Source organism: Balaenoptera borealis, assembly GCF_965194805.1.
Source record: "Balaenoptera borealis genome assembly, chromosome: 15".
Classification (NCBI taxonomy): domain Eukaryota; kingdom Metazoa; phylum Chordata; class Mammalia; order Artiodactyla; family Balaenopteridae; genus Balaenoptera; species Balaenoptera borealis.
The window spans coordinates 73,647,511-73,665,335 of record NC_138871.1 but is presented as its reverse complement, the minus strand read 5'-3'; the positions used below and the strand labels follow the sequence as shown (position 1 = coordinate 73,665,335).

At 54.2% G+C, this 17,825-nt stretch overlaps 1 protein-coding gene across 5 annotated transcripts in view; it reads left to right on the top strand.

Moving 5' to 3' along the window:
* The window catches only part of KLHL29 (kelch like family member 29), a 311,889-nt gene that overhangs the window by 277,348 nt on the left and 16,716 nt on the right, over positions 1 to 17,825 (top strand). For all 5 annotated transcript variants that reach the window (XM_082358424.1, XM_082358423.1, XM_082358422.1 and 2 more), the window contains one exon: positions 9,728 to 9,866. In XM_082358424.1, the coding sequence (XP_082214550.1) occupies positions 9,728 to 9,866 (139 nt within the window). The remainder of the gene's footprint in view (positions 1 to 9,727; positions 9,867 to 17,825) is intronic.

The following is a 17,825-nucleotide window of genomic DNA, read 5'->3' as shown; positions in this document are numbered from 1 at the left end:
AAAATCCACCCACGGCACCCAGTCTCCTGTGGGATAAAGACCTCGGGAGGCTTTGTTTCTTTCACAGCCTGATATGGGCTTGCCTCTCAGACCGCATGCTCAAACACACATATTCATACACACATATGCTCGTACACATACATGCATGCGTACATACGTGCTCATACACACATCACATGCTCACACATGCCATATGTTCCTGCCCACATACTTATACACACCACTCACTCAAACACACACGTGCATACGTGTGGTTCACACCTTGCCCCCCCAGCCCACCTGGTCAGCTCCTACTTATCTTTCCAGCGTTCCCTTAACCATCGCAGCCCCGTGGAAGCCTCCCTGCTCTCCATGGGGCAGAGCCAGCCCCCTCCTCTGCTCCTCTTCTGCCGGATGTGTGCCCCACTAAAACTTCTCACCCGGCATCACAGTTACTTAGTGTGTCCCCTGTTAAACAGTCAGCTCCCCAGGTCTCTGAACATGTGCATTCATGTGTGTCCCTGGGACCCCACCCAGTGACCAGCACACAGGAGACAACACCCTTTTGATGGATAAATGAGTGGGACAGACACAAGGTATCTGAAGTTCCCAGAGTCTGCCTCTGAAAGGGGATGTCCACACCTCAGCCTCATTCAGCTGTGGACTTAGTCTCCTCCTCCAGGGCACCCCTAACCTCTCTAAAGCCCTCCCTGCTTTCTGCCCTGACCCCTGGACACTTAGAGCTCTCCAAGGTGCTGAACTTGGTTCTCTCACTTGGCCCCAACTATCTGTCCTGGCCTCTTGACTCTAGTCCCTGTAGCCAAGAACCAGCCCCGGCTTCCAAGAATCCACGCTCTGGTGGAGAAGAAACAGTGTCTCTAAATATACTATAGGCAGAACACAGTTCACAGAGGCACAGAGCATTATGAGAGCACAGAGGGAGGGGGTGCTCCCCACCCCCACCCCAGACATCAATTTCAACTCTGTCCCTGCTGCCAGACCCAGTCTCATCCTCCCCTGATCCTGAGGACAAAGGCCCCTGTGGGCACCCGCCTCCCTGAGGGAGCTCTAACCAAGTTCTAGCCCCTGAAGGGGGCCACCTTCCCTCCAAAATCCTTGACCACTTGGCTGCTCCCAGCTCATCTGCCTTGGCCTCCCACCAGGCCCTCGTGAACCCCACCTTCAGCATCCTGACCTGAATCACCTGGAGGCTTAATTCACTGCACATCAGCCCTCCCCTCTCCAGCGTGTCACCCTGGAGTCCCAGCTCCTTGCAGAGCTCTCTGCACACTGGTCTTGACCTCATTTCCCACCCAAGCTTCCTAAGCCCTGGCCTTTTCCCGAGAGCTCTCTGACCCCCTCCCACCATGACATTTTCACCCTCTCCTGCTCAGAGCATTCCCGCTTCCCCCCCTCAGCTTCCAACCTCAAAGCAGCAGAAGGAGCCAGGCAGAACCTTCTTTACTGGGGCAGGAAGGACTAACAGCTGCCAGTGTTGACCTAACCAGGCACTTCCCTCCAACTACAGCCTCAGGGTTTGCCCAGTGGCCTTCCTGCTCAGCCAAAGGTCTGCCCCAACTTCTGCAGTGACCACCCTGTGGCCAGGCTCCTCAAGGCTGGTGCTGGGGTCCTAACACTCTGTCCCCCAGCCTCCCCCATCCCTCCCCAAACAAAATACCATTCCCTTTGCCTCCTACCCCAAGGTCACAAGGCAAGAGCTGTCAGTGAAGGTGGCCAGTTATTGGCCTACATGTGGGCAGGTCTTACCATCCAGGCAGCTGGGAACCTGGAAAGTTGAGAAGACCACCTCTCTCTGGCCACTGTGTGTGAAGCCCCCTGTTCTGAAGAGTTGCCTTGAGGGCTTCAGGCTGCACCTGTGCTCAGCAGAGCTGGTGGGGTGGTCAGTCTTTCCCAGGAGGGCTTTTTAGGCTCTTCAAAGCCATTGGCACTGAACAGAATAGATAAATCCTTCCCCAAGGAGGATCTAATCAATGTAACCATGCTTTAGCAGCCATAGATGCCATACGAAGTGTGGGGTCATCATCATTATTATTAACACTGATGTCTCCTGAAGTTAGAAGGGGCTTGATTTTTGCATTCTTTCCGTCTGATTCCACACAAGTGTGACATTTCAAATGGTTCTTTTGGCTCATGTTTTGGGGAAGTTATTCTTACCACCCAGAACATGTCTGCATCTGGTCTGTAACACACCCTGAATTCCAATCAGAAAGGAACTTTTTGTGGAAAATATGGTGTCAGGTGTCGGGGCGGGTGGGGGGGGGTGGGAGGGGAGGGGGAGGGGGCAGAGAAGCAAGCGCTCCAGGAGATCACAGCCTAGAAAGGAGACGGACAGACAGACATTCCTCTGAAATTAGGCAGCCAGGGATCTCTACTGCAATTGAGGCACCAACAAAGTCTCGTGGGACCACAGGAGAGGTCTGTGATCCAGGAACTCGGTAAGAATTCTTATAGGATGGAATTTAAGCTGAGGCTTAGGGGATGGATGAGACCCTAAGAAACAAGTGTTGGGGGAAAGTTGGCCAAAGGGGCAGAGAGAAACAACCAAAGTGAAGGAACAGGATATAGCGGGCATGAACTTAGAGAAAGGGCTGAGGGGTGTGTGGGGACATGAATAGAAGTGAAGCTATAAACAAAGGTTACGAATAGGTCCTAGAAGGCTCTGGGAGCCACTGGGCAGGAGTTTAGGAATGAGGGATCAGGCATTCCTTGCCTGGGTGGGCCTGTAGATGAGGCAGTCATGGTGATTCTGCAGCTTGATCTAGGTCTCTGGGTCATGCTGCCCCCATGCCCAGGCTGGCAGCTGCCTCTGGTCAGTCCTTGACTCTAAGAGACAGAGGAAGAGAGGGAGATGTTTCTGTTAGTTTTAGGTGGGTTTCAAAGAAACTGAAGGGAAAAAATTTCAATGATTTTTATATCATCTTGGAGGGCATAAGAATGTTCCAACTGAAATGTAAGCTTCATTCTGCCGAGCAAATGCTTAGTGAGCACCCACTGGTGGGCAGCCCTGGGGCAGGGACTGAGGAAGAGAAAGGACCTTTGATGCTTGAGAAATAGGTCTGTCACCCAGCATTGGACGACAAGGAAAAGGCAGGCTGGTGAGAGGGGGCGACTCTTCTTAGGGCTTTTGTTCCCTTTCAGATAAATGGCAGAAATTTCCATTCGGACAGCAGGACAACCAGAAGGTCTCCTTACTAAAATGCTAAGTCAGGCAAGAAGCCTGAGTCTTTCACGCTTCCCTGCTCTAGAGAACCCCGTTTCCTGGGAGGGTTTGCCCGCAGGTTGGTGGGATTGGGACTGGGTGACTTCCCAGTAGAAGACCCATCCCTCCGACTCAGGCTGGGCGTGCAGCCCACGGCGGGTTTTATCCCATCTTACCAGGAAGCTGGAGCCCAGCTGGCTCTCCAGGCTGATTCTGAGCCCAGTACTTCTTTGGAAGCAGAGCAAGGGGAGATGTGTATATCTGATGGGTGGGAGAGGGAGGAGGAAGAAGGGCAGCATCCGGCTTGGCAGGCTGGCCGCTCCCTGACCGGCTATGGCAGAAGCAGCAGGAGGCTCTGTTTGTGTGAAGCCATCATTGGTCCCCACGGTGTCGGCACATGTCAGGCTCCTGGTCCCGAATGAATTATCCTCTGGGTGTGCATGAGGGTCTTTGCTGTGCTATCTCAGTATATTTCACAACTGCTTTGAGTTTATAATTTTTTCGGGTCCTTTATCAAATAGGTGTCATAAATACCAGTGGAGTCGGGTGCATTTATCACCTAGCTGGGTTCTTACTTGAGCTCTGAAAAAAATTATTTGGCCGCACAGCCTTTCTCGGGGCTCTGATTTAATGGACTCTGCTGCAAAGCCACTGAAATTCGTTGCCTTTTAATATTTGACATCTCTTCCTCTTTATTACCACCTCAGACGGCCCTTCTGGTCCAGCTGGAACGAGCCCATTAGTCTCTGACAAATAACTTGTGTCGTTTGGTGAAAAATATGCAGAAGTTTGGCTGCAACTTCATCTCCAGTGTTGGTTCTGTTTGCGGCCTCACTCTCCTCTAAGCAAAGCCTCCAGCCCCAGGCAGACCTTTCCTAGTGTCTCCTTTCCCTCTGATGCCACTTGCTGCTGGATCCACAGAGCTGGTTTACCCTAACCACATATAATGGAGTTTGAGACGGGGGTGTTTAGAGATGTCTGTGTTGGGGTTAAGAATTAGCCTCATAGCAGCACTCTTCACAAGAGCTCAAAGGGGGAAGCAACCCAGGTGCCCACTAACAAACGAATGGATAAGCAAAATGTGATCAATACATACAATGGAATAGTATTCAACTTTAAAAAGGATGGAAATTTTCACATATGCTACAACATGGATGAACCCTGAGGACATTATGATAAGTGAAATAAGCCAGTCACAAAAAGACAAATACTGTATGATTCCACTTATATGAGATACCTAGGGTAGTCGAGTTCAGAGACAGAAAGTAGAATGGTCATTGCCAGATGGTGGGGAAAGAGGGGAATGGGAAGTTGTTCTTTAATGGGTACAGAGTTTCAATTTTGTAAGATGAAGAGTTCTAGAGATTGATTGCACAGCAGTGTAAATGTATTTAACACTACTGAACTTAAAAATGATTAGGATTGTAATTTTACAATGACAACGAAAAGAATTAACTTCAAACTGCACCAGCAAAGGAGAGACTGACACAGAGGAAGTTCTCTGAGCACTTGAGTTCATCATCTGTTCATGCCTTTGATATCAGTTAGCTCTTGCAGCATAACAAACAGTTCTAAGGTTTAGTGGCTTAAAACAACAACCACTTATTTAGATTATGCAGTTTGGGTTGGGCTCAGCTGATCTGGGTCAGGCTCAGCTGATATTGGTGAGGGGCTGGCTGGTGTAAGCGGCTCATCTGTGAGGGCTCACCTCTGCTCCACGTGATCTCTCATCCTCCAACAGACTAGCCCAGGCATGATTATATGGTGGTGGTGTCAGGGGTCCCGAGAAAATGAGCAAAAGCAAGCAAAACTTCTTGAGGCTGTGGCTCAGACTCACAGTGTCCTTTCGACCATGTTTTGGGGTCTAAAACAAGTCATAAGGCCGGTCAAGATCCAAAGGGTGGGGCAAATAACTCCACCCTTTGATGATGGGAGGGGCTGCAAAGAATTTTTGCAATTTACCGTACGGACTATATATATATACACGCCAGGACCTGTGCTAAGTGTTGAAGATAAAAATAAAAAGAAAATACAGTGCAGTGCAGGAGACATCCATATAAATAAATAGTTACATAGTATGCTCTAAATAAGTAAGCACAGGACACCGAGGTGGGTGGAGGGCAAGGGGATCTGGCAGGAATAGGGAAAAGAGGCAAAGAGGCCTGGGACGAAATAATACTTTAACTGGTGTTGCAAGATAAGATGGTAATTAGCCAGAAGAAGCAGGGATGAAGAAAGATCTGGGCAGGGGGGCAGAGAGATGAGAGAAGGATGGAGGGGGACCTGCCTGGGCTTCAGTGGGGAGTGAAGGACCCACCGGGGAGGGGAGGCGCTGGGCCTTGTTGGGGGAGGCGTCACAGAGGGCCTTGTTCCCACTACCCAGCCTTGCAAAGTTTATTTAAGCAGGGGCTGATGGGGACTTGCCTGGTGGTCCAGCGGTTAAGACTCCGCACTCCCAACGCAGGGGGTCCGGGTTCGATCCCTGGTCAGGGAACTAGATCCCGCATGCCACAACTAAGACCAGGCGCAGCCAGATAAATAAATATTTAAACCAAAAAAAAAACAGACGTTGATGGTCAGGCTGATGTACGGAGAGAGCTTGGAGGGGAACAGGCCAGAAACAGGCAGACAGCCTTAGAGGTTGCTGCAATGACTCAGGTGAGGGATGGCGGCGCTGGTGGAGAATCGATGCAGAGATTTCTAGGTGGTAAAAGAGGCAGGACTGGGCGGGGAGGGGTCAGGGAGAAGCCTAGTAAACTGGTGGGTGTGAGCTTTCTGCCAGATGGTCTGAGTCAGGGGAGTTCCCCAAGGAGGGGCAAGGCAAAGGGCACAGGGCAGCCACTTGGGTGGGCAAGGCAAGGGTGTGGGGTCCCACTCACAGCAGGGAAGACCAGAAAACAATTCCCTGATGCCAGCCAACAGGGAGGGACCTTGAGATCAAGACTTCTCCTCCTTCACAAGCCCAAGGCAGCCAAATTCTGCAGGGCGCTGGGATGTGTGCGGCTGGGGTCCTCTCTGAAAACGCAGCCCCTGCCAGGCTCTGCCCTGAGGCTTGCAGACTGTCCAACCTGGGCACCGGCGTGGCTGGTCCAAAGGCTTCCCCAGGAACCCACAGGCCTCCAAGCCCCCCAGACATTAAGGAGTTGTCCTTGCCAATATGGGGTGGGCAGGAGGGCAGTTTGTGCCTGGAGCCAATACTGGTTTCCTCCGTGGATCCTTGGTCGTAATGTCCCGAAATGCCAGCTCTCCAGCTGGGCACTCAGGGGGCAACAGTAAGCACATACCAGCTGATCAATACTTTGAATGTACTTGGGGCCCTGCTGTGAAAAGGAATCCCCTGGTGAGCCCTTTCATAAATTGAAAAATTCTTCTGAAACTGAGTAATCTTGCCCAGCTATTAAATCCAGATTTCCACAAAATGAGAGTAGAAAGAGCCTACAGTTATGATGACCTGGATCTCCAAGCACCACCTCTCAGATCCGGCCTGAGATTCCCAGGGCAGCAGGCGTTGAGGCTGGGTCTGGGGCTGCAGATGTAATCATTGCTGGAAACTTGGTTTGAAATAAAATCTTCCAAAACAATCAGAGTGCTTTGGGCCCAGAAGGAGTGGCGTTCTCTGTAGCGCTGTGTTCTCCCGGTGTCCTGAGCACAGTTAACTCAGGAGGCATGTGGGGCTGCATCCATCACTCAGTGCAGCGTGACAACTGGGGCCACCAGAGCAGGTGTCCGTGGGTGCTTGAGGGAATTGAGCACCAAAAGCTGGAGGAAGTTGCCCAGGGTCACCCAGCCAATTAGTGGCAAAGCTGGAACAAAAATCAGGAATTCCAGCCCAGAACTCTTTTTCCCCCCAAGGGATTTCACTCAAAAACATGACATCATCCATCTGGCTCATGGTTTGGGAATGAATTCAGTTGGTGGCTCTTTTTGGAGCTGATGTGTGAGCGCAGCAGTTCAGCCTTAACCCAGCCTGACCCTGCAGGCTCTTCCTGTGTGGGATCCACCCCAGCAACGTGCTGCACGTCCCCACTGCCACCTCTCCCCAGGCATCCCACGGCCCTAACCCTAGGCCCACAACTCAACTCATCACCCCCTCCCTTCCCGATGTCCCCCCCAGAAGCCCGGACATGGTCCTCACACACCCCCCACCCCGCCACGGTCCCTCCAGGACGGATGGCCATGGCATCCACGGCCTAAATACTTGCCTTTCTCTGTCCCTCCGTCACCGTTGTCATTCAGGCCTTTGTCACTTCTCACTTGGATTGCAGAGTGATCACCACCATCAACAAAAACATCAGACCTACCACCGTTGAGTGTTTACTATGTGCCGGGCCCACGGCTAACAGCTTACCACGGGCTAGCTCCTTTAACCTTCACCAGAGCGGGAAACTGAGGCTTTGGGGATGCTGGGTAACTTTCCCAAGGTCACACAACTGATAGGAGGCAGAGTTCAGGTTCTCCCTCAGGCCTGGCTCTGAGGCCCAGCTCTCCGCAGGGTGCTTTCCTGCCCCCCATCCTGCCTCTGCCATAGCTGCCGGAGTCTACCCTTGTACCCCCCCTGCACAGAATCCCTGCTGACTCCCTGGTGCCCATAGCATTAAGCTCGAGCCCCCTCACAAGGCTCTTGGGATCTGACCCCTCCTGCCCACCCATCACATCTCTGTCTCTCCCCCAGCCCTTGAGTCTGTTCCCCCGTATCTACCCCACAGGTGCCCTCCACACCCTCCACTTGTGCTTTGGGTCCTGCTGGTTTCCCTTGCTCCAGGCTCCACGGGGAGCCTTTAGAGACCCCAGCCAATGCCCCCGCAAGACACACACCCCTGCATGTGTCCTGCAGCGACTCCAGCTCAGCCTGATGTGGGGTTGGTGGGGACAGCAATTCAGCATTGCCCGAACACCTCAGCCCCCCATGTGGGGTGTGCTCCAGGGCGCCCCCCTTCCCACCATCTTCCTTGGTCTTCAGCAGAGCTGGAGCCCAGTGTGTCCTCTCAAAGAAGGGCCTGGCTGACCTCAAAGCCCACAAGCCCTTGGCCATCCCCGGGCCTGAGCATCTGATCTTCACCCAGCTCTGGGAATAAAATGGGAGCCTCCATCCCCATTTTACAGACAGAGAAACAGAGGCTCAGGAAGTACCGGGGCTTGTCCACAGTCATAGTGTCAGAGGAGGAGCTGGGCTCCGCAGGGCATCTTGGCAGGCACCCAATGCTGGCCCAAGAAGACAGAGATGATGGGTCAGGCTGGAGCAGGGCACACTGGAGGGTAATTCCGGAACACCAGCTAGGGTGCAGCAAACACCCACTCGGAGGGCTTGAGGTGCTGGTGGGGGACTTAGAGGGTGGGGCTCAGTTCTGCAGACCACCCTCTCCTATTCACTTGCTGAACAGTCTAGGTCATTCTGGCCCAAGTATCTGGACCTCTGATGTCCGGCAACCAGCACTACGAAGGGCAGGCTCTGTCCATGGGCCCGTGGGGTAGGGGGATGGGCCGGCAGGGCGAGGCTGTTGGGAGCATTGCTCATCTGAAGGCCTTAACTTTGCAAGTGAAAGAGTTTATATAAACTGAGCAAGGCAGCTGTCAGGCTCTCCTCCTTCCCCATTCTGAGCCTTGATGTGGGTCTGGGAGAAGCTTCTGACATCCCCAGTTTCGGAGCCCACGGACCTGGGGCACTCTCTGTGCTGGCCCCAGGTGGCCAAGCCACCAGGCAAAGGTAGGTGTGTATCAGGGTGGGAAGGCCCCTGAGGCCACTTCCTGGGACCTCCTGGGGCTGCAAGCCAGGCTCTCCTGTGCTGAAGACCCAGGTGAAGGGTGGGGCTCCTGAGATGACCCAGGAAGTGGGAGGAGGTGCAGACCATCCCTGCCCCTTGCTTGCTTCCCCTCCTACACCCCCAGCCCTGCATCTGTCCCGGAAGTGTGAAAGGGAAGTGCTCGTCAGGCCCCCACTCCACCCCTGCTTTCTCGGGGGCCCCACCCCAAGAAGCTCGCCCCAGCCATGGCTGTGAGTGTCTAACATAAGGGATGTTGTTTTTGCAGGTTTTGTGGTTTTTATTCCTTTGAACCATATCCAGCCCATCTTACATCACAATGCCATGCTTTACTTGGTATCAAATACATCGGCACTCATTGGCATTTGGAGAACTTGTTCCATAGTTAAATTACAGTTTTTAGTTGTCTGTGATGATGTATTCTCTCTGTTTCCGGTTGTCAGTATGGGAATCTTTTCTCCCAGACTTTCAATTTCTGGGTTTGGTTTTTTTGGGGGGTTTTTTTTCGTTTGTTTTGTTTTTCTGTATTTGTTTTTTTGCTTTTGAAAGTCGTTATTCCTTTGGTTATGTGGCCCCTCCCAGTTGCTGCTTGTTTACGCATTATGTTTGTGACTTCTTTTGACTGTCAGTGTTGAGCCAGTCTTGCCAAGAAACAGTGTCAAGTATTCTCCTATTTCTCTACTTCTTGAAAAAAAAATTTAATTTAAAAAAAAAAAAAAAAAAAACTCTTAATGGGAACCTGGCCCTGTCTGTCTTCTCTGTTCTGCAGAAATGTTGAAGGAATTGAACCAGCAGCGCAGAGCGAAAGCGTTTACAGACCTGAAAATTGTTGTTGAAGGCAGAGAGTTTGAAGTCCACCAAAATGTTCTAGCTTCCTGCAGCTTGTATTTCAAGGACCTGATTCAAAGGTTTGCCTTCCTTCCAGCTGTGGTCGGGTCTGTTCCTTTGTAGGACGCTTTTGTGTCGCTTTTCTCCTCCCCTCTCTTGCAGGTTCCTGAAGCGTGACTCCCTGTCACAGAGCCAGTAGCCATCTCTCCTCCTCCTCCTCCTCCTCCTCCTCCCCAGCGCCCTCTCACACACAGCCTCAGAGCATCCACTGTCCCCAGCCCGTCCCACACAGCTTTGCTGGTCTCCAGGGGCCTCTGCCAGCAGTAGACAACACCCTGCCCCACCCCCCGAGGATCCCGCTTTCTCAGTGGCTCACAAGCCCTCCCTGAGATTAGGAGGACTGCAGACTCCACTTTAAGGGACCACTTGCATGCTGCCCCCACTGGGCCAGCACGGGTCCCCAGCACCATCGTCACTGCTGTCGATAGTGAACTTAATGCCAGGAAAGCACATCGACCAGACCATCCCCCACCGAGGAGCACGAGGCACCCAAGGGGTCGCTTTTCCCCAGCCAGAGTCGGGGAGAACTGACTTGTAGCTAAAGCCTCATTCACGCTGCATGTCTTGATACTTGTACTCGGAGCCTAAAACCAGCGCTATCTGAGCACAGACCAGGTGTGTCCTAAACACGGTCTCTCTCAGCCTTCGCTCCCCTCCCCTTCTGCCCTCTGCCCTGGCTATTTCTACCTGAATGAGTCTTCATGGTGCATGAGCATCTTTTTTTTTTTCCATTATGTTGATTTTTTAAATTTGTCTGCTTCGTACCCTTGCAAAGACGTGAGGGGCCACCTTCTGGCGCCTTAGTGAGGGAGAGCAGCCGCGGGGGCCGGCCCGGGGACGCTCCTGTTTCTCTCACCCATCAGCAGATTAATGCCGCTGCTCATTTTGCCTTGCAGCCTCTCCGGGGCGGACGCTGAGCCGGGACTGTGCTCCGAGTGGGAGGACAGAACCTCTGCTTGCTTCCCAGTGCTGTGTTTGGACTTGCCAACTAACCCCAGAGTGACTGTGTTTTGTTTCAGGATGGCACACTGGCTGGCATCTCCTTTCCAATCTGTTGTGTCCTTTCACTTAGAGCTGAGCTGCCCGGCGTGCGAGCCCCGCCGAGCCGCGCTGGCCCCAGCCACGCAGGAAGGGGCAGGCTCTTTGTGACTTCCAGTCTCACGGACAGCTCGGGTCTCCCACCCCCAGTGCTTGGGTTCTCTCTGTCCGAGCACAGGGGTCAGGGGCATGAGCTCTGGGGTGAAGGGGCACGGCCAGTGGCTTCTTCAGGCCAAGGGAGGGCTTTGTGCTGCCACTCTTGGCAAATTCTCAACTGACAGTGACCAGCAACTGGCCACTGGATTGCAGATGTGGCATCTTAGCCCTTGGTCCCTGATCCAGATCAGTTGGAGAGCACAGCGGTGGCAGGATGCAGGGACAGGTTGGCACTGAGCGATGGCCCAGCCCTGGGTTAGAAAGATGTGGGCAAGAGGAGCACAGGAGCTCTTTGACTGCCTTCAGAGACCTAACACGTAAACCAAAACCTTGCACACAACAGAGAAGAGATACCACTAGCTGGGAACCCAAAGTAGTGAAAGCTTCTTGGACAGACCAAAAAGAAGGAGGAAGAACATTCCAGGCAAAGGATGGGTTGTGGGGAATGTTCTGGAATGCAAGGAACATTCTGGAATGTTTTAGAATATTCCAAGGGATGGGTTGCCTGGAATAAAAAATTGAAGACAGAGACAGTCAAGCAGTGGGGATGGGGAGATGGCCTTCTCAGAGATAGGTTGAGCTAGGTTGGGATGGGCAGACAGGCCCTGACCTCCAGGCGAGGGCCCTGGGCTCAGTCTGAGGGTGTGGAGGCCGTCAGGGTAAGTGGAGTGGGGATGCCCACCTTCAGGTAGGAGAACTGCAGGATGTGACTCAGTAACCCTAAGGGGAAAAGATGGGTGCAGTAGCTGAAAGGCTGTCACCGGAGGAGAGAGAGCAGCCTCTTGGGAGCTGGGAGACCTGGGTTCTACATCTGACTCTGCCACTTATCCTATGACCCCAGGCAAGTCACGTCCTCTCCCTCAGGCCTCGGGTTTTCTCATCTGTAATAGAGGAGGTTGGTTCAAATGATGTCCAGGTTTCCTTCCTGCTCTGATATCCCAGGGTGACAGTGAGGGGATGGGCAGGGCTTCCCAAATGCAAGCACGGGGACATGAGAAGGGCGAAGTCACAGACAGGCAGGTCCATGGACCAAGGTCAGGGGAGAGCTAGGGGGAGGTGATGCATTGAGCGTCTGGCATGTCGAGTTTTAGCAGCCTGAAGATACCCAAGTAGAGACACCTGGTAGGCAGCCAGACGGATGGATCCGAACCCAGAGAGGTCTGAGGTCTGCGGAGACAGGGCTGTGTCTTCAGCGTACAGGAGGGTCACTCAGCGGGAGAGGTGGCCACAGCAGAGCCCAAAGGCGCCCCTTCAGTTCAAAATCACAAGCTTAATTTGCAGCCATTTTCAATTTTACTTCTCTCGTCCTAACCATGAGCACATGTCACCATCTCTGCCGATAGCTGCAAACAGATTCCTTCCATGGGGAGGAAAGCAGACTCTCTTCGGGAAGGTGATTTCCTTCTGGCCGTGTAAAATCCTCAAGAATTTCACATTCTTAGTGATCGGGTAGCAGCTGATGTTGCCACATCATTTCAGTCTCCTCGAGACTGTGGAGCCTCCAAACCTGTGACCCTGGAGACTTAACATGCAGTGGCCCAAATGGCCCAGCAGGGGAGACGGGGCCCTGCCCACCGAACCCCAGGCAGGGTCTTCCCTCTCAGGCAGCTGCACTAACACGAGCAGAGGGTGTGGAGACGAGCTGTGGGACATGACACGCTGGTCCTTACATTCGTGAGGGCCTAGGTGAGCACTGTCAGAGGTGGGGGACCCAACCTCTGCCGTCCTGGGACCCCCAGGCCTCGAGGTTCGGACTGGACTCCCTCCCACCTCTAGCCTGGGGCGGGTGATGCGTTCACCGCTTTGGCCCCATTGAGGACCCTGTCCCAGCCCCAGCCCCAGCCCCAGTGTGGATGCCCTCACCTGGAGCCGCAGGCCAGACGTAGGGAAGGCAGTCATTCCCTACTCTTCACCCAGCAAACAAGCAAGAGCCCCTCCCAGGTACAGGTCTTGTGAGAATCACTGGATGAGCTGGGTCTCTGCCCTCAGGGAGCCCACGGTCTGGTGGAGAAAGTGTAAAGAAGTGCACCTGGGAGAGCAGGATGAGGGTAGCAGTGGAGGCTTGGAGCTCCCAGGCCGAGTGACTGACTCTACAGGGGGAGGGGCATTCAGAGACGGTCCCTGGGAAGAGGTGGCATCTGGCTTGGGTTTTGAACCCAGAGGGGAATTGGCCAGGCAGGTGGGGGCAGGGCCTCAGGACAGCAGGTTTTGAAGGCAGCAAGTGACCTGGTGTCCCTGCAACGCCAAGTGCGAGGTGAAGACAGAGGGAATGAGGCCACGTGGGAGGAGGGAGCCGGGTCATGGGGCTCTGTTTTAAGCCTGGGGTGTCATGGTCAGACTTGCAATCCATAAAGATGACACGTGGACCGTGAGCGGGAGAGCCGGGTCTCAGAGTGCTCTCTGAACCAGCCTCTGATTCCCCTTCGGCCCATCAGCCCCCCATCAGCCCCCACACCCCACCAGCCCCATGGCCGTGCAGACTTCCTGCCCAGAGCCCCATTCTCCAGGCTCCAGGGCGACCTCCACTGTGTCCACCTGTTCCTCCTTCACCTGTGCTCATACTTTTGCTGAGGCTGCAACAGCTTCTTGCCCTTCGTCTTCCCTTATTTAGTTTCAAACTCTAGTCTTCTTCCTCTGACAAGGGCAAGACCCAGCCCACAGGGAGACTTGCTGAGACGTCTAATGTCATCCTGCAAACCCTCCCACTGACCCTGAGGAGCAGGTGCCATTAGTACCCCCATTCTACAGGTAAAGAGATTGAGACAAGAGAACTTTAGGTAAACAGTAGATCTGGGATTTGAACTGAGGTCTGACTCCAAAGCTCATGCTCTTACCATCATCCATTTGCTAACCCAGGGAAGAACAAAACTGCACATTTTGTTTGTGCACAAAGTTTGTAAGGAAGGGAAATAAAATCTCAGTGTTGACAGTGTAGACAGATATGCAAGGAAAAGGGACGCAGAGTGTGTGTGTGTACTCATGCACGCGTGTGTATCTATTAGAAACACTTGTAAACTGGCCACAGGATCTGCCCAAGAGAAGACACAATCCCCCCCTGAGACAGGTACCTAAGTCGCAGGACCTCTCCCTCACACCCAGGAGGGGCCGGGTCCCCTTGAGTGAGGGCTGGAAGAGGCTCGAGGAGGCCGGGAGAAGAGCGCACAAGGCCATGGGGAAGCTCAAAGCAAAGCCCAGACTGAGACAGCTGGGCTGCCCCATCATCCATCTGTTGCCCCATCTGAGTCCCTATGAATCAGGTGAAAACCTGGCAGGAAAAGGAGCTGCAGCTCTGTCTTTGGATAATGTGAAGGCTAGTGCTGCGTAACAACCAGGCCTCACCTGCATCCCAGCTGGAGGGGGAACCCCAGGAGGACTGAGTGGAGGAGAAGACTGTGGGCTGAGCCTCCTTCCAGGTTTCAGGAAGGAAGGAGGATAGGTTTGAGCAGACTAGACCTAGTGGGGTCCTGGGGATGCAGCCCCCAAGTCACAAGAGTCACTTCTCAACCCCAGCAAGCAGGACCTAGGTCTGCCCTGGACTTTCTCTCTGGGCTCATGGAGGAGAAGTCCCTTCACTTGTCCCCCAGGAGCCAAGGAGCTCTGGAGGATGGTTGGTGCCACCAGGGGCACTGGCTGCCCTCACTGGCTGGGCGGGCTGCAGGCCCCATCAGAGGGGACGGGACTGTTCTTCTTTAGAGACAGCAGGGACACTGCCCTCCCTGCCGAGAGTGTGGGAGGAAATGTCCAGCCCCAGAGGAGCACTGCCCTCTGGTCCCACCAAATGGGACAGAGACCTGGCATTCTACCTTCCAGCGGAAACCCTCATCTCGCTAAGCCTGTTGGAGCCACTGATGTGTTTGAACTATATCCTCTTTTCATAGTAAATGAAAACAGATGAACAAACTGATTTCGTGCAGGTTGATTTTCACAAGCCCCATGTGTAGACTCTGGGCTTCTCACACCAGCTCCCTCTCCAGAGGAAGCTAAAAGGATCTCTCTAATTGAGTGGCACAGACCCGGGATAGAGGGGAGCCCAACAGACGTTAATGCAGTAGTCAAGCCATATGCCTTTGCCCTCCTTCCCCGAGAAGCTGGGCATTTGTGGGTGGCAGTCTGCCCCCTTTTCTGGGAGAATAGAGCAGTGTGACTAGAAGAGCAGATAGTCACACTTCTCTAATACTGGCAGAATGACATGAGCCAGACTTATTGCCAGGAAAGTCCTCAGACCCAATGAGTCTGGTGTGTGCTTGTGTTTGTGCCCCGGAGCTGATGACACGCTTGAATGCCTCTCCGTGGGGCAGGGTGGGCATCACGTCAGGAGGGTGGGGTCACCCTCCTGAGCAGAGCAGGGTACCATACACATTCATCCCTGCTCCGTGACTGTCCCCACCCACCACTGCCCCAACAGTTCCAGGTCCAGCTTGCAAAATGAAAGCATCTGATCACTGAGGTGTGCGAGGGGTAGATGAGGCACTCTGTCCTGAATTCTGGAGAAGGCAGTTCTTATCCCACGTGAGTGAATTGTTAATGGTGGGGTCGCAAACATCCTAATATTGGGGCTAAGGCATTCCCAGCACATCCACAGACTTAGGCCTGCCAAGCAGAGGCTGTGTCCCACACCCTAGAGACACACCCCATCTTGGGAGAAGGTGACCCCATGCAGTCTTAGTCTTCTGATAGAACCTGGGGGCGCTGTGTGGACTGGGCAGCTCCAGCCTGACCCTCACTCCCATGCTCCGACCCCCAGTTGTCAGGTCCATAGCCCCACCCTGATAAGGCTAGGGCTGCCCGATCCTGCCCTGCTCCCCCCTTCTCCAAGGTCATGTCATGACCCCGATTGCCCAGCAGCTCCCCAGATACTCCATGGGGCTGAGAGAAATGGGATGCTCAGACCCCCAGAGCCAGCTCAGGACAGGGACAGAATGGTTACCTGGGGAGGACACAACTCCCCACTGGTGACCAGGGCCACCCATCAAGGGCGATACCTCCCAGGGGGTCCTTGCTCAGAGGGAAGAGGTCTAAGGAGCACAGAGGTCCCGTCCCAAGACAGTCTGATGGTCAGGGCTGGAGAGTGGCCACCGGCCTCCGTCTGCCCCCACAGCTGTCCGGCCACACGAGAATGCCTGTGTGGACCATAAACATGCCTGTGCAGGGGAGCTGCACGAGGCCTCACTGTCGGGGGCCTCTCTTCCTCCAGATCTTGAACTCAGTCATGTGACAAAGTCTCCATCCAGTCCCCAAGAGTTCCTCATTCCAAGAGGAATGGTCGGTCAGCTCACAGTGTCTGGCATCTGGCCCCAGGGGCCTCCAGCCACTCCCCACAGGTCTTTTGCCCAGCGGCCCCCTCCTCGCCACAGGTTGCCCCCATGGGAATTGGGGGGGTCTGGAGGGGCAGAGCCTCAGCCGAGAATCACAGGAGCAGCGGTCCTCTTCAACCCTGGACAGCACCTGCAATGGTTGACATCCCGTGAGCCTCCCCAAGCAACCCCTTGGCTCCTAGCCATGCGAGCATCACCTTGTCCCCAGGACCCTCTCCCTGGCTCAGACTCTGGGCAAGACAACATCTCCCCACAAGTGCAGCCATGCAGGTCCCATCAGACCTCTCACTCGGGCCCGGGGGCTCCACTGGCCTTCCATCTACCCAACACCCCTCCTCACAGTGTTGTTCCTTGGTTCTCAGGGTCACAAGTCACATGCATTTCAGTGCGTGCATGTGCACGTGTGTGTGCACATCCTAAAGTCCCACCTCAGCTCTTCACTGATTTTGTGCTGAGGACTCGTGGGGAGACTGGAGAGCTGGCCAGAGGGGGAGGCAGCAGTGGCTGTGAGCCTTGGGAGAAGGGGAGCAGCCCTACTTTGGCCTCATCAGCCCTGCCCTGACTGTGGCCCAACGTGACCTCTGCAGAGCATGAAGGGCGTGAGGGTGAGGGTGTGGAGGCCAGAGAGTGGCAGGTAGGAAGGAAGGCAGAGTAGAGTAAGAGGTTGACCAGATGGCCCCGGAGGCCTGGGGTGTGGAGAATGTCTGTGGTTTCAAGTGATCATATAATAAACCATTTTTATACTTAACAAAGTCACCCAAGCATGGGACTCCATCCTGACAGCAGAACACTAGGTGTGTTAAGACACTTTAAAACTCACACACACTGTGTACATCTATGGGTTTGAGAAGGGGCTCTGCTCAGACCCTCTGTTTAGCCTGTACCTTTCCGCTCAGCTTTCTGGGCCTGCCCAGGGCTCGAGGCAGAATGAAGCCTTCAGGCCCCTGGTCAGATGAGCCATCCTACGTGGAGGTGCAGAGTGGCACCCCTGAGAGGAGGGCCTGGACGCAGGCTCACTGCTTCACCTGTTCCCTGCCAGGTCATATTTGTAGTGTAAAAGCCGTGGGAGGCCAGTGCCTAACCGGAGAGAATGTTGCTCAAACGGTGGCATTCCAGGTTCTGTTGTGTAGAGCAGAGTCTCCCGGGAAGGTGTTTTCCAGCCTCTGTCATGTGAACTCTGTGGGACTTTGGACCTCATCCAGTCCAGTCCTCTGTTTTGCAGATAAGGAGCCTGAGGGCCAGAGGGACCAAGGCTGCCCGCCTGTCGGTGGCAGGGCTGGGGCACCCAGGTCCCCTAACTCCCTGTTTACACGGGAGTCGGCCTCTCTCTGGGGCCAGCCTGCTCAGCTGCCGGACGCTCCACACCCCCACTGCCAGCCACAGGTGCACCCAAGGGACCAGTCGCAAGAGTCTTGGCCCCTGGCCTCCTCAGGACAGGGTGCGGAGGCAGGGCCAGGAATGCAGAGGTCA